General features: G+C 44.2%; 1 protein-coding gene across 1 annotated transcript in view; it reads left to right on the top strand.

The window, feature by feature from the left end:
• Nucleotides 1-25390, top strand: part of slc24a3 (solute carrier family 24 member 3) — a gene marked incomplete at its 3' end in the record, with an annotated part of 71922 nt that extends 46532 nt beyond the window's left edge. The window contains exons 3-17 of the mRNA XM_080782313.1: nucleotides 7776-7852; nucleotides 9234-9308; nucleotides 10304-10388; nucleotides 11743-11846; nucleotides 12773-12847; nucleotides 13927-13952; nucleotides 14129-14182; nucleotides 14804-14931; nucleotides 16449-16612; nucleotides 21689-21929; nucleotides 22401-22567; nucleotides 23122-23236; nucleotides 24151-24263; nucleotides 24888-24953; nucleotides 25244-25390. Coding sequence (XP_080638439.1) covers nucleotides 7776-7852; nucleotides 9234-9308; nucleotides 10304-10388; nucleotides 11743-11846; nucleotides 12773-12847; nucleotides 13927-13952; nucleotides 14129-14182; nucleotides 14804-14931; nucleotides 16449-16612; nucleotides 21689-21929; nucleotides 22401-22567; nucleotides 23122-23236; nucleotides 24151-24263; nucleotides 24888-24953; nucleotides 25244-25390 — 1637 coding nt within the window. The remainder of the gene's footprint in view (nucleotides 1-7775; nucleotides 7853-9233; nucleotides 9309-10303; nucleotides 10389-11742; nucleotides 11847-12772; nucleotides 12848-13926; nucleotides 13953-14128; nucleotides 14183-14803; nucleotides 14932-16448; nucleotides 16613-21688; nucleotides 21930-22400; nucleotides 22568-23121; nucleotides 23237-24150; nucleotides 24264-24887; nucleotides 24954-25243) is intronic.
• Between the last annotated feature and the right edge of the window lie 2192 nt (nucleotides 25391-27582).

Raw genomic sequence — 27582 nt, 5'->3', positions numbered from 1 at the left:
GCCTCCCTGGGGTCCACGACCCTCACTTTGAAAGGTACTGAAGTTTTGAATATGGACGAGGAAGCCGAGGTAGCATTAGACAACACATGGTATTGTTTGTCTCTTTTCCTCTGCATTTCTCTGCTTTGTTGCCTGACACTGGCTCTGCAACCTTTCCTTTACAAGCGCTCCACCTCCGCAAATATGTTTGCAATTAAGCTGCATGCAGGCCTGCAGCTCTCCCTTAACACACTAAGCAGAGGTACACTGTGCGTCCATATTTAGTGTGTATGATGTAAGGTCTGTTGGATTTTGTCATTTCGAAATACTGTTGCCTAAAGGTTAATGTATGATCTACTTAATCACACAGCCATGTGATTAAGTAGCCTACTGTATACATAGCACTATCATATAGATTCAGGACCTAAGGACCTTATTCACCCACTGTTCACACTAACTCCCAGGTAGTCTGCTTGCTTGTAAACAGTGTTTGACTATTTATAAGTGTGACTAAACAAAAACCGGATATTTAGCCGTTCAAGAACAAATGTGGAAAATGACTCATGAGCCCAAGCTGATAAAAGGTTGAAGAACTCTGACTGTTACTTTGAGCAGATTATCCTGCTAAATAACCACAAACAACAGATCAAGCAGCATGACAAGTAAACTACGTCACTTTAGAACGGAATGAGATTTTCAAGAGCACATGCTTTTGGTGTTTGTTCCTAATTCTCCAGCTGTGTCACAGGTCAGAGCTGGTCCTAGTCTGTTTCCTTGCAGCCCACGTCTTTCTAGTCTATTCAAATGCCAGAATTACCATGTAACCTTTTGCTAAGAAGTTGAACCAAGATCCACTCATTCATCGCGTGCACACACACACAAACTTTTCCAACTACTAATTCTAGAGATTGCTTCCTGAGTCAGAATGCGTCCTCGGAGTGCGTCAGTTATGGCCTATTTCAGGTGATATTAGAAAATGTAGTATTAACAAAGTATTAACAAAGGCTTTGAGCACTCACATCCTTTACCACTGCGGTAACTAAGCTACTGATCATTGGGGAACAAAGATGGGATGACACATAGTGAAGCAAGAGAGATGCAGTGTTGTAATTAGGAGGAGGAAAAGATTGAGTGAGACAAAGACATAAAGGGGACAGATAGAGAAGGGAAAATAATATGGGAGTAAGCATAATATAACACAATTGGAAAGGGAGGGAGAGAACACAAAGATGCAAGATATAAGAGTCTATTCCCGGCGACTGCTTGTTAAAAGCCTGCCGCTGTGGTGAACCCATCGTCACAGGCGGGTGATTGATGGTGTTACAGTTGTTGTGGGAGGTGAGTTGAAACTGTGAGACGTGTTCATGTGCCATAACCAGTTAGGTGCCATGGCGATGGATAGACGTAGGAGCGCATGCCTGGTCATCTGGTGAGTGGTTTATAACAAAACATGATTGGCCCTCATTTATCAATCGTAACGTTGATACCAGCCCAGATCGTCTAACTGTTAACAACATATTTCTAAGTAAGTAATAAGTCTATGCCCAATTTGGGTCTGAAGTTTAAAAAATGAGGATGAAATTAGGTGAATGAGTGATCATCACGCTTTGACAGTACATGTGACCTCTGAACTAGCTATACTTTATATATATATATTTTTATATAGTGTTTTATGTACCGATGTCTATTCTTTGTTGTTAAAAATATGTTTGTAAAAACATGTAAAAATTTTGTTCAAGACCAAGGTCCACAACAGACTTTTTTTTTCAGGGAGAAACTTGTATTAAATGTACTTTTATGACATGCAAAGAAATCAAATCAAATTACTAAATGTTTGGTCAGAGATTTGAACATTGGAATATTACTGTATGTTATTGTTAAATGGTTGGTGATCATCTTTTATTCATAACAGCAAGATGATTTAGGTTTGGACTGAGTGGAATTCTCTGTCTCTCTCGCTTTCTCTTTCTAGCTTTTCACTCTTTTTCTCTGCACACGAATGTCCGACACGTTAGGTAATGCCACCCACTTGCTTTTAAGCAATTGTGGCAGAACGTAAATGCAACCACATGTTGCCAGCGATGTGTGTGCGAGTGTATGTGTGTTTCAGTGGGTTTCAGTGCATGTGTGCATGCGTGCATGTATTGTGTGATGTGTGATGTGCATGTTATAATAGCATAGTATAGTATATATGTATAGTTTATATGTATAGTGTCATTATATAGATATGTTCTAGTTACGTTCTTAGCTTACGCATGTTTCATGATAAATGAATTCTATATATGTGATGTATTCCCATGCTTTTTTGTTCTTGCCTAATGTAAATCGCTCTGGAATCTGGATTAAGAGTGTCTACTAAATGCCTAAATTGTAAATTGTATGGACGTACTGTAGTTTTTCACCTTCATGTAAAGACGCTAAACAACTTATATTGTGGTATGCACTACTGAACACCTTTGTGATGCCTGGGCAGCCGTACAGCCATTACCAGCTTTGCTGCATAACACACTAATTCCACATTATATTCCATTGTCTTTCCCTGCCTAACACGCTATACCCGCTATTTGCTTGCGCAAGCAGAGCGCACAAGTAATAGTTTTCGTCCAGTGCTTAGATGCGTATGTCGCCGTTTGATGCGTATGCGCCGTGCCAGCGTATGACATAATGACTACTTGTGCTTGATATGGCAGTGGTGTCAGATTACATACATGTATACATAGGGGCATTACCTTTAATCCTCCCGACACTTGTGTGCAACAAGCAAGTAGGCACTCGACAGAGTGCAGTTCTAGTTGTTTTATATGTTTAATTCGCCGTTTTTTGATAACTTTTATGAAATCCCGGCTTTGTCGCGGACATCGTGACGAGGTCGACGCTTTATGATGACATAACCGGAAATCAACCTATCCGCTGGCTTGCAAGGGCTTCTGGGAAACTGAGTTCAATGCAAGTAAACAGGGTTTCATATGTAGCTAGATCCATCCGCCATTACTCTGTGTTGTCGCCTCGCATCGCTCCACTGGAATATGTTTCGAGTCGGTAACAAACGTTGGGACTATTTTCATGATACGGTGGTAGAATTACGACTCTTTGATTCTTCAAAGGTAACTGTAAACATCGCCAGTGACCGTAACTTCTTATAATGATTAATACGGCAATAAAGGTGGTTACCCAATATGGATGCTAAATTGTCTGAGCTGCTCCAGTGCCTCCTTCTCTCATGATACCTGTCCTGCTTCTGAGATGAACCAGACTGGCCTGCCATAGGCTAGAGGCGCGGTTGGAACTCCCTCCTGCACACAACTGTTTATATGATGATTTCCGGTGTAACAGTACAGTACAGTAGAGGGACCCCCTGGTGACCCCCACACGGTAACGGATGCGGGGCGGCTCGCCGGAACCGGCCCGGCCCCCTGGGTGCGTTCCTGGGGGTCCGGAAGTTCAGGGTTAGGGTTAGTTCCGCACGGAGTTGCACCGCTCAGTTCACACAGGTGTGATTTTTCCTCACTTAACTTTCTAGAATTATAAATAACTCTTTATCCTTTTTTTTGTTTATAATCTCTTATGTCTTGATTCCATGTCTCTCCCTTTTTCTCTTCTCTTTGTAAATCAAAACATTTTCATCTTTTCAAGCATAGCATTTCAAAGGACTTTTTTAGATCACGAGAGAGGTCAGAAATCTTAATAACCCAATCTTATTTTCAATGCTGCAAAGGAGCAGGGGACTCCCCAGTGGCACTGTGTATTCTGTCTCCATGTAGGCCATCCGTTTTTGATATGCCTTTTGCCTTCAAAAAAGCTGAGTGCTGATAGCATGTCTATTGCACTCAACTGTGTGATGAGCTGCTTCTTTTTCAAATCAACTGGGATCACATCGGCGGTGGGCAGGAAACGATACAAGGTTGCAATTCTTGGACACGTCCAGCCAGTGATGGAAAAAGTATATACTCAAGTAAATACTAGAATTAGGAATTAGTACATTTCTCTTGAGTCTTTATTATTAGTGTTGAAAATTAGAACATTTCCAAAAAAGAATAAAATAGTATTTACTATAAGATAAATAGGCAGCACAGTTTAATGTACTAGCTGACTAGCCGTGCACATCCACAATTAGTAGGTTTCATCCTCTGCAGAACATGAATGCATTCAGTAAGTTTCATGGCAATCCGGCCATTATGTGTTCAGATATCTTTAGTAGGAGTGTACATTTCACATGGTCTTAGAGAAAAGGACTGCAGACGAGGGACCAACTATGGCATCCTGGGAGCTCTGCCGCTGGCCTTTACGGTTAAATTGTTACTCTCTGACTTAAATTAACACTCTCAGTTTTGCCGTGTGCAGAGATCTCATGAGATTGATCTGATGATGGATAGGATTTGGCCTCACTCTCTCTCTTTATCTTCGGTGTCTCCCTCTGTATCGCTCGCCGTCTGTCTGCCTCCCTTGTTTATCTCCGTCTCTCTCCCACTCCTATCTCTGCACTATTCAAGCTCCCTCTCTCTCTCTCTCTCTCTCTCTCTCTCTGTGTGTGTGTGGGTCTGCTCTCTCTTATGTAATAGTTGCGACCTTACATAAGCCAGGGATGGTGTAGAGGGGAGCAGAGAGAGAGACGGAGAGCGGAGGGAAGGGGAGGAGTGAGGAACTAGTCTGTCAGCTAATCCACACTGATCCACTCTACAACAGATTAATAAATAAAATAGGGGAAAAACACTCAGGGATTTGTGTGCATGCATATGTGTGCATGCAATATATATATATATATATATATATATATATATATATATATATATATATATATATATGGGACAGATACATTGTTTTTGCAAGTCACACGTATAAGTCTCAAGTCAAGACAGGCAAGTGATAAACAACTAAATCATGAGTGTGTTTCAACATTTGTTATTTGTGCGACTGAACGGTACATTACATTTCCTCCTTGAGGACAAAAGATCTATCGCACTACCGGCCTACCAAAACAAAATTAATTTTGAACATGGCTCATAGTCATAGCCCTATGAATTTCAGATTAAACTTTATTACTCAATATATGAATTCTATTATCAACTTTTGAATCATATCTCATACTTTCTTAAGTCAAAGGACTCAAGTCACAGTCCATACAGCTGAATAAAACTATAATAGTATTGAAATGAAAGACCGAATGGCTCACCTCAGGGGGATAATTAAGGGGATAATTAAGTTCACACACCACACACGCACATCGCACGCATGCATGCATGTGCAATGTGTTCTTTTCCATGTAAGGAGAAAACTGATCCAAATAGAGCTACTAGTTTTTTGGGAAACATGAACTTGGCTGCTTCAGTAGAAATGCTCACCTGCTGTGCGTGCGTGCGTGTGTGCATGCGTGTGTGTGTGTGTGTGCATGCGTGTGGTTAATGGTTAGAGAGACACTGACTGTTCAGTGACTGCGTGCGTGCGTGCGTGCGTGTGGTTAATGGTTAGACGTTAGAGAGACACTTGACTGTTCATGATCCTTCTGTTCCAATATGCCAGGTTGTGGAGAAGGGAGGGTCTCTCTCTCTCTCTCTCTCTCTTTCACACACACACACACACACACACACACACACACACACACACACACACACACACACACACACACACACACACACACACACATGCGTGCACATATCTTGTGTACTGTAGAATAGACTTGGCTGGTTTTCCTGTCTGCATTGTGTCTCTACAATATGTGTGAACACACTGCAGCTCTCTGACCATGTGTGCCGCCAGGACCAATTAACGGCCGAGCTACACTAACCACGTGTGTGCGTAATACGCAGATACGTGAGTCCCGCATATACGCAGGCTTTAAACTAGGACTGGATTTAGATGTGTCTGTGTTGTCCGCTTTGAAAAGCCTGGTGTAGCGCAGCCATTCGTTGTCCGAGTACTCAGTGCAGTACACATTATTGCAACTGTAGGTCGCAGATTACTATGAAAACATGCAAAACTTGTCAGTCTGTCACGCCACTATATACAGTATGGCCGTCAGTCCGTCACGCCTCGTGACATGTCACGCCATCATATATCTCTTCTATTCTTTCTTCCTATTCTCCCTCTAGCCGGCGAAAACTAGAGTTCTCAACAGGCCCGAAAATTAAGGCCTGGCCCTACCTGGGCCCTCATCAAACCCTGTACACTCAAGACACCGCCCCCGCTGCCACCCTTAGATCTCCATGGAGCTGACCTGTTCTGACATTCCATATGTTGATATGACCTTATCGAACCCTGTACACTCAAGACACACTCCACACTCCATATATGGCCAGTACAGAATTCATTCCATATGTTGATCTGACCCCCCATGCCAAAGCGTCAGCGCTCTCCCAGCAGTCTGCCGTCACCCAGGCGGATGCATGCACTCACCCTTAGGGCGTCTTACTGGTATAGTATTTGGAGGAGGCCAGTCTATGATGTCAGTAGGACGGCATATTGATGACATTACAGTACGGGCACAGAAGGGCCACAAACAGAGACACACAGACAGGCGGATACAGAGCTTTGTGGATTTATAGATATTTCTGGACAATCCGACGACTCCCACTCGTTTCTCGAGATATGCGGGCAGAGGTAGACAACAGTGTATTGCCGTGTCTTGTAATGATGTGGATTGTTGTATTGTATTGTATTGTATTGTAGTGTACTGGTCACACACAGGCCTCGCAGCCTGAGTCATCTGACTCACAACCTCACGGCTGTTGAGGGGGAGAATGTCACTGAACATTGCCGTCCGTTCGCGTCACACACGTTTGTGTGTAACAGCGAGCGCACAATGCATATACCAATTCTGCCAACACATACACACGTGCAGATGTGTACACGTGCACACTTGCAGCCTTACACACACATGCACTTTTGTACCGCAATCACCCACACACACCGAGCATGCACTCACGCACGCACGCACGCACGCACACACGCATGCACACACAGAGAGAGAGAGAGCAAAGATCATAAATGCACGCACAGTCACACGAGGGCATTGCTATATTTAGCTTTGCCAGTCATACAAGGCGGCGCAACAGGCCGAAAAGTGCACGTGGCCGCTGTGAGATAATTATATGGCATATTTAGGCTTTCGCCCACTGTCTGCCAGCCCCCCGAGTCTATATTTGGAAGCCTTGTCTTGTATACTTAGTTGAAACATGAAGTGATGTGAAACTATTCTAATGAAGCTGACTATTTGTATGTTTGTGTATGTATTTTGTGCTGTACGTCAGCACCCACATGTTGTCCACCAGAGGGTGCTAAAAACCATGGTTGCCTTGTTTCTTATAATATAATGTATATATGTTATAATATACTGTATAATGTTTTATGTTGTATTATTTTATATCTCTCTATTACTACTATTTAATTCCCTACATATTTGTATCTGTTTTCTTCTGCTAACATGGCCTACTTTTCAACTATGCACAAGCAAATGTAACATTCTATAATCACGTTTTTGGATAAACAAGATTTATTTTGATTTGATTAGATTTCATCTCCAAATTTCCCTCAAGTATACAGTAAATGTAATTTGATCTCTACAAGATCTCATTGTGCTGCTGTTTGTGAGAGGGACATTTACGTGTAGGATGGAGAGAAACCGTTCGTTTTAGTGTAGGACCAAATAACCGGAATGTACAGGAAAAATATATATTTACAGGAATAAATAATCTATAATTGTTCCTCAATATTTTGCTATATCTACTGTAATAAAAATAAAATGTGTGTGTGTGTGTGTGTGTGTGTGTGTGTGTGTGTGTGTGTGTGTGTTTTCTCCGCAGGTATCCATGAGTTCCCCACAGATTATTTCACCAACCAGGAACGCATGGAGGGAGCCGTGGGATTCCATGTTCTGTGTGTGAGTGTCTCCACAGCATCGTTCAACGGCCATTCTCTCTATATAGTATGACGGTGGTTCCCAAACATTTTCATCTCAAGGACCACCATAATTATACTCCTTTACCTGCGGACCCCCCATTAGAAAATATATGCCAAGGACCCCCCATAAGAGAAGATTTTTACGGCTCTAGCAGTGATTTTCAATCATTTTCATTAAGGGCCCCCGGTTTGACCTCATTTAATGGCATTTCTATCTCTGGGACCCCTATGTATATTGTATACTGTATAGTGTACATTTGTACACTCTCTGAGTTACAGACCCATAAGGGTCCATTTGGTTCCAAACTATCATTTAGCTGGGGACCCCATGGAACTCCCTCAAGGACCCCTGGGGGTCCCCGGACCCTACTTTGGGAAACAGTGTAGTATAAGAACAAATAAAGCTTGTGTCATAGCAGCAACTGCAGTAAAAGGAAAACACAGGAAAGGTGACAGTTGAGAGTAAAGACAGAAGAATAAGATCAATTATATAGAATGTGAGTCTGACACTAGATATCTGCACTTGGTATGACTGAGTTAACATACAGTATGTAACATATAGAGCGTCGCAGTCCCGCCCCCTTTCATGACGACGACAGGCCCAGGAAATAATCCCCTATTTATTTTCCCATAGACATTTTTAAAAGTATTTATTTAAAGGATTTATTTTTTATTTGCTGCTTTCTTTCGTTTTAGGGATTTTAGCTGTTTTTGACAGGTGGACGGGGGCATTTGAGCATTTATTTTTACAAAATATTATGGCGATTTCTTTTTTTTATTATTTACTATAGTCCTACTAGACCCCAAGAAATTACATCTGGCCACAAAAGATCACGAGATCTACTGAATGTGTCAAACTGCATATTCAGCCTATGACACACAGTGTGCCTTCCCCCCAGTAGGCCTCCTTCACATTCAGTACATCCTGTGATCTCGCCAGCTGTCAAGAACAGCTAAAACCCCTAAAACGAAAGAAAGCAGCAAATGAAAAAGAAATAACACTCATCTTTTCCTTTCTCTAATAACAACCTAAAACATGAACCTTGGTTGAAAAAAAATTAAGTTGTCCTTTAACGACCTTTAAAGCCTCGGTCAAAGCCAACTCGGATCAAGACAAATCATGACAACAAACACAATTGTTTGGGGCCGAACAAATACACTTTTTTTGTTTTTCTTCTTTGTAATTATTTGTTCAGCCCAAAAGATTGTCTTTGTTGTCATGATTTGTCACGATCTTGGCTTTGTTCGAGTCTTACAGATCAGTAAGTCTTACTGTGTGTGTGTGTGTGTGTGTGTGTGTGTGTGTGTGTGTGTGTGTGTGTGTGTGTGTGTGTGTGTGTGTGTGTGTGCGTGCTTTGCAGACGGTGTACATGTTCTATGCGCTGGCCTTGGTGTGTGATGACTACTTTGTCCCGTCTCTAGAGAAGATTTGTGAGGTAGGAGACTGTTAAATAAACCAATGGCTTTGTGGAATACTCTATTCTGATTGGTAAATGAAGGTATTCTGTCGTCTGTTATATCTGAATAACAGACCACGGTTCTGTTTCTGTTTACATTGATAATTAAATAGCCCCGCTAGGGCTAGTGTCCTGGGGGGCTAGTGTCCTTGTTGCTCAAGGACTGGCTCCAATGATAGTCAACGGACCAGCGCTGGCTCCAATGATAGTCAAGGGACCAACGCTGGCTCCAATGATAGTCAAGGGACCAACGCTGGCTCCAATGATAGTCAACGGACCAGCGCTGGCTCCAATGATAGTCAACGGACCAACGCTGGCTCCAATGACAGTCAACGGACCAGCGCTGGCTCCAATGATAGTCAACGGACCAGCGCTGGCTCCAATGATAGTCAACGGACCAGCGCTGGCTCCAATGACAGTCAACGGACCAGCGCTGGATCCAATGATAGTCAACGGACCAGCGCTGGCTCCAATGATAGTCAACGGACCAGCGCTGGCTCCAATGACAGTCAACGGACCAGCGCTGGCTCCAATGATAGTCAACGGACCAGCACTGGCTCGAGCTGCAATGACAAATTCGGCCACTATGTCCATTTTGCCACAGGGTTTCCTCCAGGTGCTGTCTCTAATATATACTCTAAGGATGTATTGTACACTTACCATTTGAGTGACCCATGACCTTTGCTCTAGTGCCACCCTTAGGCCAAAAAGCAAGCGGACAAAAAATAGCTCTTAATCTAATTGGAAGCTTGCAGTATAAACCTTATTACTGACTGTGGTGACCTTTGGCCATGGCCTTTCTTCACCTTACTGTTAAAGGCACATTAAAGAACGTCTGCTGTTGGGTTGATGAATGACGTTGTCATGAAACGGAGAAGACCTACCTAAGGATGTTTTCTTCTCTCTCTCATTATTCCCTGTTCCCTTCATTGCTTCATTATTTTTCCTTTATTCATCCTTGCTTCCTCTCCTAGCGTCTCAGTCTCAGTGAAGACGTAGCAGGAGCCACATTTATGGCAGCAGGAAGCTCGGCTCCTGAACTGTTTACTTCTGTTATTGGTGAGAAAGAAACATGCACGCACGCACGCACACACAGACACACAGACACACACACACACACACACACACACACACACACACACACAGACACACACACACACACACACACACACACACACACACACACACACACACACACAGACAGACAGACAGACAGACAGACAGACAGACAGACAGACAGACAGACACAAAGGCTAGTTATGATTAAAGAGTTAGGGCCCTATCTTCCACAGCTGTTGCACCAGCGCAAATATTTTTTTTGTTCATATGTGAAAATATTACATAACGGTATGTCTAGTGGACAACATGAGACATTCGGCTACAGTAATGACTATATTAACAGCTGCGGTTGGACATCTGTCCTTTCAATGTGATGTTTCGGAGAACAGATTTTGTCTCCTGACATCATTATGTTACATTATGAATGCTGCTCGTCCATGTTAAGCTCACATGCTTTCACTCATCAGGTATCCCTATATGAATTACAAGGTTGTCCTGATCGGATCGGGAGATCGGATCACATGATTTTCAAAAGATCGGAATCGGGGAGAAAAGATCGTATTTTTAATTGTCCAATGTAAATCTCAAAGAAAGGTGTACCTATATGAAAACAAATGGAAATGCCACCCCTGCTATGCATGTGGCATAGTTGTTTGTAGTACTCTCTCTGAATGAGAGAGATATACTCTTTAAGAGTTTTAACTTGACTTCTTTATAAGCTGTATAACTGTATTCACTCTAATCAACCAATACATTGTTGTTTTTCTATGATTCCATGCTTTCATAGAAAGAAAGAAAAACACAATGACAGTCATTCTAATAAAAGTATAGTCACATTTTGCCTTTCAATAATTGAAATTTACAGACTACACTAGAGTTACATGATATTTGCTATTGTGATATGGCATGAGTGTTATATAAAAATATAAAGATCGGATCGGGAAAGATCGGTATATGTCTAAAAATCTAATGATCGGAATCGGATTGGGAGCAAAACAACGTGATCGGGACATCCTGCTATGAATCCTGAAATGTTGTAGCCTAATAGAAGAGTCTGAAGACAGTGTGTGGAATCTCCATTATGTATTCCTGTCTTATGCACTGGTATGCAAAAGGACCTAAGGAATGTGCCTCACGCCAGGCGCAACTCATTCTTAAAACGTGATGGCACCTGACACTGATTGTTTTTTGAGTGGTGCAACCACTCCAAGGAACAGCAATGTCTATGTTAACCTATGTGACTATGTGGCTATGTGACTATGAGTAGCTGTAGGGGCAAAAGTGGCACTGTTGTGCCAGAAACAGAGAGAGAGATAGTGCTTCCTGTTAATCAAAACAAATGTTTTTTTTGCAGGAGTGTTCATCACTAAAGGAGATGTTGGGGTGGGAACCATCGTTGGTTCTGCTGTCTTCAACATTCTCTGCATCATCGGAGTATGTGGCTTATTCGCTGGACAGGTACAGAAGCAGTTATAAGCACGCATGCACACACACACACACACACACACACACACACACACACACACACACACACACACACACTCAGAAACTCAAACACAGGCCCACAGAGATTCAGACAGACAAACAGATCTGTCTGTCTCTGTCTAGCAGATCACGTTTGTCCTGTTACTGTTTACTGTCATAATTCCCTCACACACAAACACACGCAGGCAAGCACGCAGGCACGCACGCACGCACGCACGCACGCACGCACGCACGCACGCACGCACGCACGCACGCACGCACGCACGCACACACACACACACACACACACACACACACACACACACACACACACACACACACAAAAACTCAAACACAGACACAGACACAAACACCTGCCCACAGAGATTCAGACAGACACACAGCCAGACAGATACTTATAAGTATCTGTCTGGCTATAAGTATACTTATACCATTACCAACCAACACACACACACACATGCGCACGCACGCAGGCACGCACGCACACACACACTCAGACAGACAATAAGTAGTGATTTTCAACAATGCCATCAAGAGCTGAGCACTGAGCTTAGCTCATTTGTCTAGTGTCCTGAACATTAGAGGATCTCTCTCACTCTCTCACACGCACGCACGCACGCACGCACTCACACACACACACACACACACACACACACACACACACACACACACACACACACACACACACACACACACACACAGTACACACACAGTACATACAGTATAATCACACATTGAAATAGACATTGGTAGAAGCGTCCACGTGCATGTAAACTGCACATTTGCACAATGATAAATACAAATCTAATCTCTCCTATTTCTTTCTTGCTCATCTCCCCCCCTCTCTCTCTCTCTCCATTTCTGTCTTTCTTTCTTTATCCCTATCTGTCTTCTTCCAGGCTGTGCATCTGTCCCATTGGCCTCTCCTCAGAGATTCAGCGTATTACACTTTGTCCATCACTGCTCTCATAGTGGTAAGGAGTCTAAATGGTTAGGGATTAGGTTTAGGGTGAACATTTGGCAACATTCAGGAAAAATAGCAGATCTCCAAGCTCACAATGGGTCACGATGCGTTGTGAGCTTGTAGATCTGCTATTTTGGTATTTACGTACAACAAAGTGTATAGGGTTTGAAATGGTCCAAGGGATGCTATCACACCATCGGAACTAGCCATGCTAACAGAGGAAACTCCCCCTTTCTGTTGGTTTGGACCTGTCTCTGTGTCCCTACAATTTCCCTTATGTATAGTATTTTTGCACTATTCTGCCACACACATAGGGTTCTATTGCTGCTATTATATCAACGTAGAAAAAAAGCATTCTCAGTCTGCATATGCAGTTTACCGGGTGCACGGCTCATGAAGATTCACAGTAAGAAAGAAATAGCCAGAACTCTGAAGTCTTGGTGCTTTTAATTATTCAACTCACAGACAGACACAGCAAACATGGATGCGGTTCAGCGTCAAGACTTCCTCTATATATGAATGATATACATGCGGAGGAATGTGTGCGGTCTGTCCGTGCGCTTAGAATTAAAAGTACCAGAAGGACTTCGGAGTGCTGGCTATTTCTTAGTCTTACTGCTACTACGTCATCAACCCAATTAATATTTTCTTAAGTCAAGATTTATATTTTGACAACGAACAGGGCACTGTCATGGCTACCGAGCGGCTAAACCCCTAAGGGCTCTAGTTTTCACATTCATGGATTTCACTCCAGTGACATTTGGCTGCATTCCAGAGACACAGAGAAGACTGCTCAGGTTTATGACTGCTAAATATAGAACAGCTAGAAATGTGTCCCTTTAACTGGTTCTCAACTCTGATACTGACTCAGTGCACTGCTGTTTCTATCACTTTTGAAAAACTGTGTGTATATAAATAAAATCATGTGTGAAGTGAGGGGCGCTCTTATCGTACATCATCATGACGTAAAATAGACACTATGACGTAACATTGTCCATTCATTGTCAATGGGAATGTAATGTAAAGTCTGTGCACCTTGTTTTATGATAATTATTTAACCACCTGTGACTACTTCCTCTTTTCCTACAGTTCATATATGATGAAAAAGTTGTGTGGTAAGTCTTCTTATTAGTTATCTTCTATTTAACTGTATTTGTGCTTCTAATCACGTGCGTGCGTGCGTGTTGTAGTGTCGAAAATAATCCAAATGTTTGATGTTGCCATTCATTTGAATATCACATACAATTAAATATGCTTGTCATTAATATGTATTACTTTGTGTGTTTTCTAGGTGGGAATCTCTCACTTTGATTCTGATGTACTTTGGCTACATTTTGATCATGAAGTAAGTGTGTCATTAGCAAGTCCATTCAAACTCAATTTACCAGAACCGTTACGGTTCCACTTGGCGTCATTTGTAACACTTTCAGAGTTAAATGTACACTAATGATTTTACTCCTCACTATCACTAACAGCTGAAATTTAAAACATTTAAAACATTTCACCTTTGATGCTGTGTACCACTGAGCTTTGAAAGCACCTTCAAACAGAGTGCAGATTCTCCTTTGTTTGAGCTCTCATGGTTGAGACTATAGGTTTGTTCATATAATGTCACAGCTTTCGCCTCGTATGACGTTGATAATTACAAAACCCTGGTGAGGTGCAAACAACTGAAAAGAATGCCAGGTTAACAGAATAAAGAAGTTGTCTCACAAACAGCTCTGATGCCTCATTAAACTTGTGTGTGACTTCTGTACTTTCTTTATATTATCTAACATTGCACATTGCCGAAATGTTTGTATACTGCAAATAAAATAAAAGGAGAAGACTGACTCTTGCACTGTGTGCACCCATTAGCACATTGTTATAAACGACGGTGCTCCCTAGTGGCTCAGTCAGCCAAGATGTGAATCAGAGTGGCGTGTTGCTCAGACCTAACACATGTGAGTGGCTTGCTGTGTTCCAGGATGAATTCCCACATCGTCCGTTTCTTGGAGAGGAGGAAGAAGCCGCCCAGCAGTCTGAGGAATGGAGTGGCCACTAACCCTGAACAGGAGGATGGCTGTGACGCTACGGCCGTCCTCCTCAAGAAAGGTACGACACATAACCTCACTGTCATCAGGGAGGGCCCTGGCTCAGGGGTAGAGTGGCCGGTAGAGCGTCCTGATGGGAACCGCAAGGTTCCTGTTCGATCAGGGGCTACCCGGTGTCGAAGTGTCCTTGAGCCAGACTCTGAACCCCTAATTGCTCCCGATGAGCAGGTTGGTGCATTGCATGGTTTCCACCGCCATTGGTGTATGAATGTGTGTGTGAATGGGTGAATGAAATGAACCATCTATGTAAAGCGCTTTGGATAAAAGCTGTATAAACTGTATAAATGCACCATTTACCATCTTCATTATGGTCTGCTTCATCAACTCTTGAATCTGTGGACAAAGACTACTATTGGTCTGTTCTATTTTTATTATTTACTAATTACTAATTACAGTGCTAGCTTTATTCCCCTGGTGTCCCAGGCTAAATTAATTATTTGAGACACACATACACTACTGGTATTTGGAGTGGGGGTCTGCCATTGCCTTGTAGGTGCAAACAACACAGGTATAAATATTGTGTTTGTGGGACAGCTCATATACAGTGGTATCTTTTTCTCCTCCTTTTTAACATTTATATCTACCGTGGTCGGCACCTCCTCAATGCTGGTGTGCGCTCCCTCTCCCGAGTTTCAGGGTTAAGGACTCATGATAATAATTATGGAAAAGCACTGGCAGTGAGCAGTAGGCTGTTCCTTTAGAGTCCTCCCTGTTGAACAGTGAGCAGTAGGCTGTTCCTTTAGAGTCCTCCCTGTTGAACAGTGAGCAGTAGGCTGTTCCTTTAGAGATGCTCCTCACTGGCAGGTGAACCAGCAGCAGTCAGCAATGCTGAAGATTACACATGATGACTAAATTGGGCGGAAAAGGAGAAAAATAATTGGCAATTTTAAATTACATTAAAAAAGCGGTAGAGTAAAATGTCTTATTTTATCTCTGTTTTGTGCGTCCATGCATGTGTTTTTTCCGTGCGAGTGCATGAATATGTGCATTTGTATTTATCATGTGTAAATGTGCAGTTTACATGCACGTGGTCACTTCTACCATAATGTCTATTTCAATGTGTGATTATACTGTGTGTGTGTGTGTGTGTGTGTGTGTGTGTGTGTGTGTGTGTGTGTGTGTGTGTGTGTGTGTGTGTGTGTGTGTGTGTGTGTGTGTGTGTGTGCGTGCGTGCGTGCGTGCGTGCGTGTGTGTGTGCTGAGTCCTGACACACGGCATGCAAAATTCTGTTCAATCTCTTCCACTATCGGTAGCCGCCAAATATGGCGAAGACGCTGTTACTTGTACCCCTGAAGGGTGTGTGGGTATTTGTCCGGGATTTGCTGATTGCACTCTGTACAGCAGCACCTTGTAAATATTTGTGTCCTTGTATTGTATCTCTCGTGTGTGTGTGTGTGTGTGTGTGTGTGTGTGTGTGTGTGTGTGTGTGTGTGTGTGTGTGTGTGTGTGTGTGTGTGTGTGTGTGTGTGTGCGTGTGTGCGTGTGTGTGTGCGTGTGCGCGTGTGCGTGTGTTGACAGCTAGTAACCACCACAGGAAGCAGTCAGTATTAATGGTAGATGAGCTGCTGTGTGCGTACCCCCACCAGCTGTCCTTCTCTGAGGCTGGCATGAGGGTCATGATCACCAGTCACTTCTCTCCCAGAACACGCCTCACCATGGCCTCACGCATGCTCATCACAGAGGTATGCACGCACTCACAAAACACACATGCACAAACACACACTCTCACACGCACACTGCCCCACTGTGGTGTTGCAACCGGTATCCACCCAAAGACACAGTTGCTGTTGTGGTGATGATTATACGTCGTATGTCATTGAATTTCTCTCATAGATATAGTGGACTTGATCTCTTGACAATTATATTATTGTCACACTTGGCATGCCTAACTCTGCCAGGTTTCCAGTTCTTCATTCAGACAAAAACAAAATCGAAGGCATTCTTCTTCTTCTTTTCGTGTCTTTGAAGCATGTGGTTAGATGACAATTTCCCATTTCTTTAAAAGTTATTGTTGAAATCTGCAAGGTTTGTGTAATAGAGGGCAGACAAGGCAGTGCTGCATCAAATGGTCCTCTTCTCCACATTCACAGATGGTTGGGCCAGTTTTGTTGCCCCATCTGGCCAGGCATGGTTACCAATGATTTGGTCATATTTGCAAGAGGTCATAAAAGAACCCGTGGACTGACGTTATTCAACATATCCCCTGAAACTCTTCAATTAATTTCTTTGGGCAGAAAGGCCATTGTTCTCCAGTTTCAGTGCTATTTACTATTTTAGAGATTGATTGCCTCTTCTCTACTTTTCCCTTTTTCCTTAGTCTTCTCAAGCAAAGGGAAGGCATCTTTAGGATCTGACCTCTGTCTAGCATGTGTAGAGTATATAGCTCAATGTGTATGCAATTAGCCAGCAGCACACAAGCTGTGAGCTTCAATGATGATTTTCACAGATGAGACATTATTCTGTGTTTTTGTTGTTGCCTTTGGATGTTGTTCAGCACTTTGTGACCTTGTTCTTGAAAGGTGCTATATAAATAAAGCTTTATTATTATTATAAAAGAGGTTTCTGTCTTGTCTAACGGCTGCATTTCACACGATTGATCATTCAATTTTAATACAACGTCTGGAGTACTGGATAGGTTTGGCCGGATAGGTTTGGCCGACAGCGTGGAACAAACTTCCACTGTACCTTCGACAGGCAGCCTCTGTAGACATTTCTAAAGCACAGCACAGGACTTACTTCTACACTCTTGCTTTTAATGAATCTTTTAAATTCCTTATTATCCATGTCCTCGCTGTATTGCATTACTGCTATAATTTTAATGTTTTATGCCTTGCTTTACTTTTCTTTTTTTCTCCATTTCTCTGTAAAGCACTTTGAGCTGCATTTCATGTCATGTCACAAATAAAGTTTTATTATTATTTATTATTATTATTATTGTCTGTCCGGCGTTAAAAACTCGCCCAGATATGGAGTCATAGGTCAAGGTCATACTTACATCATAGATGGCTGACATCATAGACTGGTTGCGCAGGCTGGCAGTAGGCCAAGGAAGTATTTTCTTTTTTTGTTTGTTTAATATTTAACCATATCATTTTATAATGGAAGTAAATAGCTCTCAGATTGGCCTGAAACATTCCCCCATTTTTTGTCATATTTCCATTCACTTCATATGATATTATGTGTGAGGGGTTTGAGGATCTTTGTAAATGATGGCTGAAAGGGGAAAGCTGCACCCATGGCAAACAAACCTGTGACTATACACTAGAGCTACAGTACTGGGTGACTTTTAGCTGAAAGCTGTGTGCTCAGCCGGAAGCAGGCAAAGCTGTGGTTAGGTATGGGGGCACAGCACTGTGGGAAGAACTCCAGGCTGCTTCCTCCTCATCATCAGAGACCTCGTTGATAGGGATGGTGCGCATGTGGTTGGCCCGTATGCTGCTGTTAGTGATGTTGCTTTGAGAAATTAGTCTAGAGATTCCACCAAGACTTACACCACTTCCGTCCAGGTTCAACTGTGTCAGATGCATGTCCTTCAGAAATGTGAGACCGTGATCCGTGACGCGCGTCCTGCTCAGGTTTAACTTCAGCATCTGAGGACAGTGGATCAGACCCCTCCTTGCTACCGTGTCTCCCACCCGTGTGCTGGCCAATCCCAACACCTGGAGGTGTGGTAGACGGGTGACGAGAGCAGCCACTCCTCGGCTGGTGACGGCCGTGCGATCCAGACAGAGGTCCTGCAGCTCCTGGAGGCTGCACAGTGCAGGAAGCCCAGCGTCAGTCACCTGAGTGTTACTGAGAGACAGACGCACTAGCCTGGTCATGGCCGAGAGCAGGTTGACTCCTTGGTCTGTGACTTGTATGTAGTCAGTTAGGTCCAGCTCTGACAGCTGACGCAGCCTGGAGAGGAAGGACAAGCCTGTGTCCGTCACAGAGTGGCGCCCAGGGAGGCTCAGCTGGGTCAGCCTGAGACCTGAGATGATCTGCAGGGCATGGTTTCCGTCTGCTACGGGGATCCCTGCCAGACTAAGGCAGGAGAGGGTGGAGTGGTTAGCCAGATGCTTCAGGGAACGCTCTGTCACTCGTGTGCCATCCAGGTGCAGAGTCTGTAGGCTGGACAGCTCTGCCAAGGCAGACACATCACTGACAGTGGTCTGCTTGATGCTGAGTAGTTGTAGCTGCGGTGCATAGCGGGACAGTGCGCTCAGCGTGGCCTCCGACACTGCTGTCTGGTTGAGGCTGAGTTGGGTGAGGCAGGAGGGAGCCGACTGGAGGTACTGCACCATCCCCGCATCACTGACTTTAGTCTGGTCCAGAGACAGGAAGCACAAGCTCTTCAACCCTGCGATGTGCTGAAGACAGGAATCAGTCAGCTTGCTGCAGGAGGCCAGGTTGAGATACTGGAGTTTGACCAGATTTGACAAGACAGATAGACCAGAGTTGGTGATGAGTGGCGAGTTCACCAGGCTCAGGTGCTTCAGACTGGTGAAGGCCCGGAGCTGTCGCAGGAGCTCATTGGTGGAGTAAGGGTAGCAGTTGAGGACAAACTTCTGCAACGAGCAGCCGAAGAAGAGTTTCAGTGTGCGATGACACAGCAGCTCACTGCTGGACATATGGTTGAGCAGCAGCTCGGCAAGCTCAGGCGTCAAGCAGGACAGACTGCTTATGTACTGCATACTGGGATCAGTCATGAGATGGGCAGTGGATTGGGTGGCGAGGACACACAGGGACGGGACGGTGGGAATTCTGGAGGGTTTACTGGGAGGCGTGGGGTGTCCTTTGGTGGCCTGAGGGTCTTCCTGGTGTCGTACTCTGTTAAGACGCTCGACCGCAGCGAGACGTTTAGCCGCCCGACCACCGGCATTATCCGGCTCTGCAGTGTTCTCCGTCGATGCGTCCTGGAGCCGGTTCCCTTGCCGCGGCCAGCGGTGTCTTCCTCCTTGAACCATGTTCCCTGGGAAGAAGTGGAGCCTATGCATATTGTTGAGCATGTGAGGACCTGGACCCTCCTCCTCATCATCCTCCTCAACATCATCCTCATCATCGTCCTCCATGATGGGGAGATCATTATCATCATCTGAGGGGTGAGTCTCTGCAGCTCCCTCTGCCTCCATCATCTCACCCTGCTCATCCATGGTGGCATCCTCCTCTGCTTCTAGCTTCTGACCCCGCCCCCAGGAGTGAGAATGCACATCCAGCCCACCCTGGACAGGGAACTGTAATCGCGGTCCCTGCAGCGCCCCAAAGTGAGACTGCACTTCCACCCCACCTTGAACCACTTCCACCCCACCTTGAACGGGGAACGGTGGTGGCGATGGAGGAACGGTACCTGCTGTCTGTTCCTCCTGTTCATCTGAGAGTTGTATGGCTGGCATGGGTGAGTCCTGGGGTGTCTCCAGAGGGGCGGTCTGGATGCAGAGGGCAGCGCTGGGCGTGAGGCCGAGGGAGAGCAGGGAACAGGCCAGATCTGCGTCCCCGAAGCGCCTACGTGGGAAACCCTGCAGAAGAGAGAAGGATGGCAGGGAAGGGTGCTGCCCGTAGATGTGCTCCACCACGCTCCGCAGTGGGGCATCAGCTGGGAAATGCACAGACATGGACTCTCCAGAGGGCAGCCGAATCATGAGTGTACTGGTACTGTTATTATCCTCATTAATCTGAATCTCTCCCCCCAGCCTCTGGCCTTGGTCATTGGAAGAAATATCATTGGTTGCACAAGGTTTGGTCTCCGTCCGGCTCTTCCGGTCATCAGCGATCCGCTTCAGCACCAAGTCACGCTCCTGTTGCTTCTGTCTTCTCGCTGCCTTGGCCTCCTGAGCCATACATTGTAACTGCTGCTTGTGAAAGTCGCTCAAGTCCGGTTTGATACGGGATTCTACAGGTGGTGGGTCTATGGATGTGGAGGACCGCTGTGGCGATGTCTGGGATGGGTTTGCGCTGTTGTCAGAAGACCCTGCATGAGAAGTGCTTGGGTATGTGACCTCTTTGGGAAGGTTGAACGCAGCAAGTGCTGTCGCAGGTGGCCGAGAGGGCTGCGTCCCCAATCTGAGCCGTGGGTTGTGTTCTTGAAGGAGCCACTCTGCTGCTTGCGGAACAGAGAACTTTCCTGCCTGAACCGCAGCCGTGACCTGTTGCTCAGTGAAGCCCATCTCTTTCAGGGTGGTGAAGAGCTCCCCAATAGTCGGAGAAACGCCAGAATCCCCTGCATGTGACTCGGAAGCGCCCGGGTTTGTGGCGTTTTTGGGACGGTTGAACTCGGAAAGGGCTGTCGTAGTTGGTTGAGAGGGCTGCGGCACTTGAACGAGCCACTCTGCTGCTTCTGGAATGGATGACTTTCCCGCCTTAACAGCAGCCTTGATCTGTTGGTCTGTGAAGCCCATCTCAGCCAGGGTGGAGAAGAACTCTCCGGTAGCCTGTGAAACACCAGAATCCATGGCACTCAGCTATCCACTAGCAAAACACGCTAAAACAATGTTATATGGGTACGGTAAGACCTCTTTATTCGTTAGTATCGTAGCTTGCTGTATAACAAACCGATGCCAAGCAACACCGATTAGCACAGGCACAATTGCATAACCTTTAGCAATGACAAATGACTAGGTGATAATCTATGTTCGTATTGTATTGGAGTTCAAGTTGACTGACTTGTGTGTGTGTGTGTGTGTGTGTGTGTGTGTGTGTGTGTGTGTGTGTGTGTGTGTGTGTGTGTGTGTGTGTGTGTGTGTGTGTGTGTGCGCGCGCGCATGTGCACGTGTGTCCTCCAGAGACAGCGTCTCATCCATACTCGGGCCTTCACCAACGGAGACTCAGATGTCCCTGGGAAGGGGAAGGGGGGAAGAGGCCAAGAGAATGGGCTGGCCGGGCTCGAGAGGGGAGTCAATGGTCGACACGACGACCGTGAAGCTGGCAACGAGACAGAGAATGAAGACAACGAAAACAACGAAAATGATGAAGAAGAGGAGGAGGAAGACGACGCAGGACCCTTTGTGCCATTCCAGTGCCCAGGTAGATTATTAAGATGGATCATTAACACTTGTGTTGTGTAGTAGTGGATTGAAAATCCAGTCGCTCGCCAGCTATGCTACCAAGCTGGCTGTGTTGTGTAGTAGTGATGTGAGTGAATATGTTCATTCATTTGCACACAATTACAGCAGCGACATTAAGAATATGCATCTACGGTAGATTAATTATAAATTGTCTATTACTGTATACAACGTACAGTATGTATGGTGTGGCAGAGGCTCAGGAGATACAATGCCCACTTGGGAATCCGAAGGTTCCTGTTACAATCCTGGCTTAATGTCGAAGTGTCCTTGCATGGCCCTCTGCCATCGGTCTATGAGTGAATGTAATGCACATTGGAAATTGGAAAGCGCTTTGGATCAAGATGCTATATACATTAAATGCACCATTTACATTGCATGCCATTGCCAAAACTCTCAATTCTTAATTTTATTCCATTCTTTCTCATTTCAGCGGGTGTGTTTAACAAGTTGAAGTGGCTCCTAGCGTGGCCTCTGTGTCTGCTGCTGTACTACACCGTGCCTAACTGTAACAAACCACGCTGGGAGGAATGGTTCATGCTCTCCTTTGTGGCGTCTACTCTCTGGATTGCTGCATTCTCCTACGTCATGGTGTGGATGGTAAGACGACAGGATGGATGGACAGACAGAACGACCAAGACACAGACAGATACACAAGGCCACTTTTGTCCCCAACAGATTTGCATTGCATTTTTCGGACAAAGTTAGCATACAGCATAAGTAATATTAAATAACGATAATAAGATCTGTCTTGATCACTTGACTTTAGAGATACAGTAAATGTGTACTTTGTGTAGCCTTTTGCGTAATGTCTGGACAAAATCTGTAGGAGTAAAAATATTGTTTAGCAAAAATTGGCCTGCTGCCAAAACTTGAATTTGCCGAAATATGTACACAAGGGAGGGTTAATGTGGTCAAACAGTATCAGCTAGTCACTGATAAACACAGATGGCAGCTTTTCCATGAAATCATTTTAGTGTTATTTTGTACATTCTGGATCATCATTTACATACCTCATTTACAACTAATTGGCATGGTCTAGCTCCAGCTACATATTTTATTTGTACGCTTGGTGTAGTATAGATTTATATATCTATAATATATAATCTATATTATATATAATTCTGCATGATTTGATTTGTTTTCTCCAACAGGTGACAGTGATTGGCTTTACTCTTGGAATCCCTGATGTCATCATGGGAATCACCTTCCTGGCTGCAGGAACCAGCGTTCCGGACTGCATGGCCAGTCTCATAGTGGCTAGACAAGGTGAGAACACATCCTGTACACCTCATACATTGTGTATACACACAGACATACAAGCGAGCGCAATCATACACGCTCGCACACACACACACACACACACACACACACACACACACACACACACAGACACGCTCGCGCGCACAAACAAACACACACGCATGTACCGAACAAGAGACTATAAAGCAGCATCCTATCAACCAAACCAATCAACGGGAATCAAAGGGAAGCCACTTTCAAAAGAAAAGAGAAGAGAAAAGGGAACAAACACCAAAGGAGAGGCGCCGTGTCATCTCGCTCTGCCCTTCTCTCCCTGTCTGTGGTACGGAGAGGAGGAAGAGAAGGGAAGACAGCTCCACATGGTGTCTACCGCCACCCTTTCATCTGGGTTTATTTATGTTCCCTTCATTCAATATTTAGCGGCCCGTGTCTTTCACTCTTTCTCTCCCTGTTTGTCTGTCTGTCTGTCTGTCTGTCTGTCTGTCTGTCTGTCTGTCTGTCTGTCTGTCTGTCTGTCTGTCTGTCTGTCTGTCTGTCTGTGGTTAGAAGACACACTCGCCACACCAAGGTTTGTCGACCTGGTTGTTGTTAGTAAAATGAATACGCAACAGCTGCAAATGTTTAATGTGCGAACAAGCTCACAACGTTTCCGCCAACAAGTGGCCTTCCTCAGGCACCTGAGGAATTGTTAATTTTTTTGTCCTGCACCAATGACTATATAATTTAGATATGCATAACAATTTGAAATACATCAGCCAATGAGCCACACTCTTTTTTGCTCTTGTTAGTTGAGTTGCAAAGTTATGCAAAACTATTGTAATGCACTTTTGTCCACTAGAGGGTGCTGAAAAGAAATCGGGGCGCTCTTATCGTCACAACAATTACACAATCTCTCTCTCTCTCTCTCTCTCTCTCTCTAGGAATGGGGGACATGGCTGTATCTAACTCCATAGGCAGTAATGTGTTTGACATACTGGTGGGTCTTGGCTTGCCATGGTCTATCAATACCTTGGCCATCAACCACGGCTCCTATGTAAGCACCACACTCTTCACTTCATGTAGTCTTTTATTTCACAGAGGAAAATACATTTTGTAACCACAATCAGTTCTTTAGTTATGCGCCATTGAATAAAGCTTGTTTTGAACAAAAACGCAACCTGGGGAAAGAGATAAATGCATTTTCATAAATCTATTTACATTGAGGCTGACGGAGACAAGCTTTTCATTTTCCGGTTCATTTCCGCTTGTATCAATCGCCTGGCAACCTAGAACCATTCATACATTGGCGAAGAGCGATCTTTATTGTAATCACTGAAACCACGCGGTTCTGACGTCTGGGTACGTGCTGGTTTGGTCTGACATCCAGGGGCGTCAGAGTATATGGCTTAACCCTTCGTGGGGGCAGGGGCAGCAGCGTGGAAAATGGTCTCCTCACCACCGTATTTCACCGCTTTAGCACCCCTTCCTCCCTTCAGCTGCCTTTGCTCCTAAATGTCCATGCTTGCAGCAGTCCTCTTTCACTTTCTCCCCGCCATTTGGTGCACTTCAATGACAATTAATGTGAAAAATAACTTTTTAATACTTGAGTATTTACTTGAGTATATACTTTGTCTAATGTCTACCACTGGATCTAAGTTGCTGTGTGTTGTCTTCCCAGATCAAGCTGAACAGTAAAGGGCTGATCTTCTCTGTGGGTCTCCTGCTGGCGTCTGTCTTTATAACAGTGAGTGTTGAGTAACTTCAAGTAACAGGCCATGATCTCAAGAGCCAAACCGGGGTCACACAACGTTATGTCTAGTCACAACCTGGGCCACAAATCATGCATAAATGCAAAACCATTGGACCCACCAATTGGGGGGTCCTAGAAATGAAGGAGCTTGAGATTCACTTGTTTCACAGCTTTTTCACAGTTGTAATCGTGTCTCTCTGTCTTCCTGCGTGCGTGCGTGCGTATGTGCGTGCGTGTGTTTCTGTGTACTTATGCGTGTGCGTGTGTGTGTGTGTGGGTACCAGGTGACAGGAGTCCATTTGAACAAGTGGACGTTGGACAGTCGTCTGGGTGTGATGTGCCTCCTCCTCTATGCTGTCTTTGTGTGTTTCTCCTGTCTCATTGAGTACAACATTTTCACCTTTGTCAACCTTCCCACCTGCCGAGACTGAACCACACACACGCCAACGCACAGGAGCACGCACGCACACATGCACGCACACGCGTGCACACACACACACACACACACACACACACACACACACACACACACACACACACACACACTCACAAACACACACTCACAACACACACACACACACACACACACACACACACACACACACACACACACACACACACACACACACACACACACGATTACTGATTTAACACACTCACCTTATGTTTTGGTTCTATTACATACACGCTGTGGCACACAGGCCTTCAATAGGGTGACTTTAGTCTCTTTTCTAGAAGGTTAGAGAGACTTTTCTTTCTTTTTCTTTTCTTTTTTTTTGCATCTTAGCCCTTTCTCCTCAATTTAGTTGTTTGCCAGTTGAATTTAAATCAATCACACTTTTGTGAAGCGCTCTTTTCATCATACATCATCATACACCATCATACACATCACATTCCGTGCTCAGCCAATCAAATCATTTCCGTGGTACAAACCGAAATTGACAGTACCACTACTGGTAAATTGTTATTTTCCGTATGGTGGATATGGATACCACCAAATGTCACAAGCTCTCACACAGAACAGGACTCAGGACACACACCCCATAAAACAGACAGGGCTGATGTTTTCTAGCTGCTAACCAGCTGAGAGGAATGCTGGTATTAAAAGTTCTGAATATTGTTAATGATAATAATATAAGCAATGATGTTTAGTTTTGATTGACGTTAACTGTATTTTACATGGGTGGTAATAATGCACTGAACTTTTTATGTCTGCTAAACATGACATGGCCCATGACATGAACTGAATTATTTGGACAAAGAACTGTATCAATGATGACTTTTCTAATATGCCTACACTATAATGCCAAACACTTCAATCAGCCGTCTTGTGTTGCTCAAGGGCTAAAGCAAGGCACTGACACTGCCATGGTTAGACGTTACATTCCCTACAAAGCACTAACACTGCTGTGGTTAATGGTTCAATTTCTGTGTAAATCAATGGATAAAACAAAGTACTTGCACTGCCAGGGTTTGGGGATTTCATTCCCATTGCCATCACACATGCTTTACACTAGCCTGGTGAACTGGAACTAGGAACTGGTGAACTCAATACTGCCGCAATCTGGCAGAGTCAGGTTAGCTTTACACTGCACTTACTAAATATTGCATTATTGACAGTTATGTGCAATGCTTTGTACTACAGGTACAGGTATGGTTCTTTGTCTGAAGATTTGGGGTTTTCTGGTAAAATTATGGGTTCAAGTAATTTGACCAGCACAACAGCCCACCCTACCAGAACACACACACACACACACACACACACACACACACACACACACACACACACAGTGCCGGTTCTAGGCCTTTTGAGGCCCTAGGCAACATATTATACAGAGCCCAAAATGTTTATAAACAAATCACAAATGTTTATAAACAAATCACAAATGTTTATAAACAAATCACAAATGTTTATAAACAAATACCAATATGTTTATAAACAAATCCCAAATCCCTTGGTCCTACCCCCCCGACCATGAGACTTACTACAGGTAAACTGGTAGTGGTCCTACCCCCCCCATGAGACTTACAAATCCCAAATGTTTATAAACAAATCCCAAATGTTTATAAACAAATCCCAAATGTTTGTAAACAAATCCCAAATGTTTATAAACAAATCACAAATGTTTATAAACAAATCACAAATGTTTATAAACAAATCACAAATGTTTATAAACAAATACCAAATGTTTATAAACAAATACCAAAATGTTTATAAACAAATCCCAAATCCCTTGGTCCTACCCCCCCGACCATGAGACTGGTAGTGGTCCTACCTCCCCCATGAGACTTACAAATCACAAATGTTTATAAACAAATCACAAATGTTTGTAAACAAATCCCAAATGTTTATAAACAAATCCCAAAATGTTTATAAATAAATCACAAATGTTTATAAACAAATCACAAATGTTTATAAACGAATACCAAAATGTTTATAAACTAATCCCAAAGCCCTTGGTCCTACCCCCCCGACCATCAGTGCCGGTTCTAGGCCTTTTGAGGCCCTAGGCAACATATTATACAGAGGCCCCCCCCCCTCCTGCTTTGCCACGCCGGATAAAAATTGTAAATTTGCCATGAAAATGCTTCAATCTGGTGCACTTTGAGATCAAAATTAAGA

Source organism: Protomyctophum bolini (assembly GCF_963924005.1).
Source record: "Protomyctophum bolini genome assembly, chromosome: 14".
Taxonomy (NCBI): domain Eukaryota; kingdom Metazoa; phylum Chordata; class Actinopteri; order Myctophiformes; family Myctophidae; genus Protomyctophum; species Protomyctophum bolini.
The sequence above is the reverse complement of the archived record's forward strand: the minus strand, read 5'-3'. Positions and strand labels throughout refer to the sequence as shown.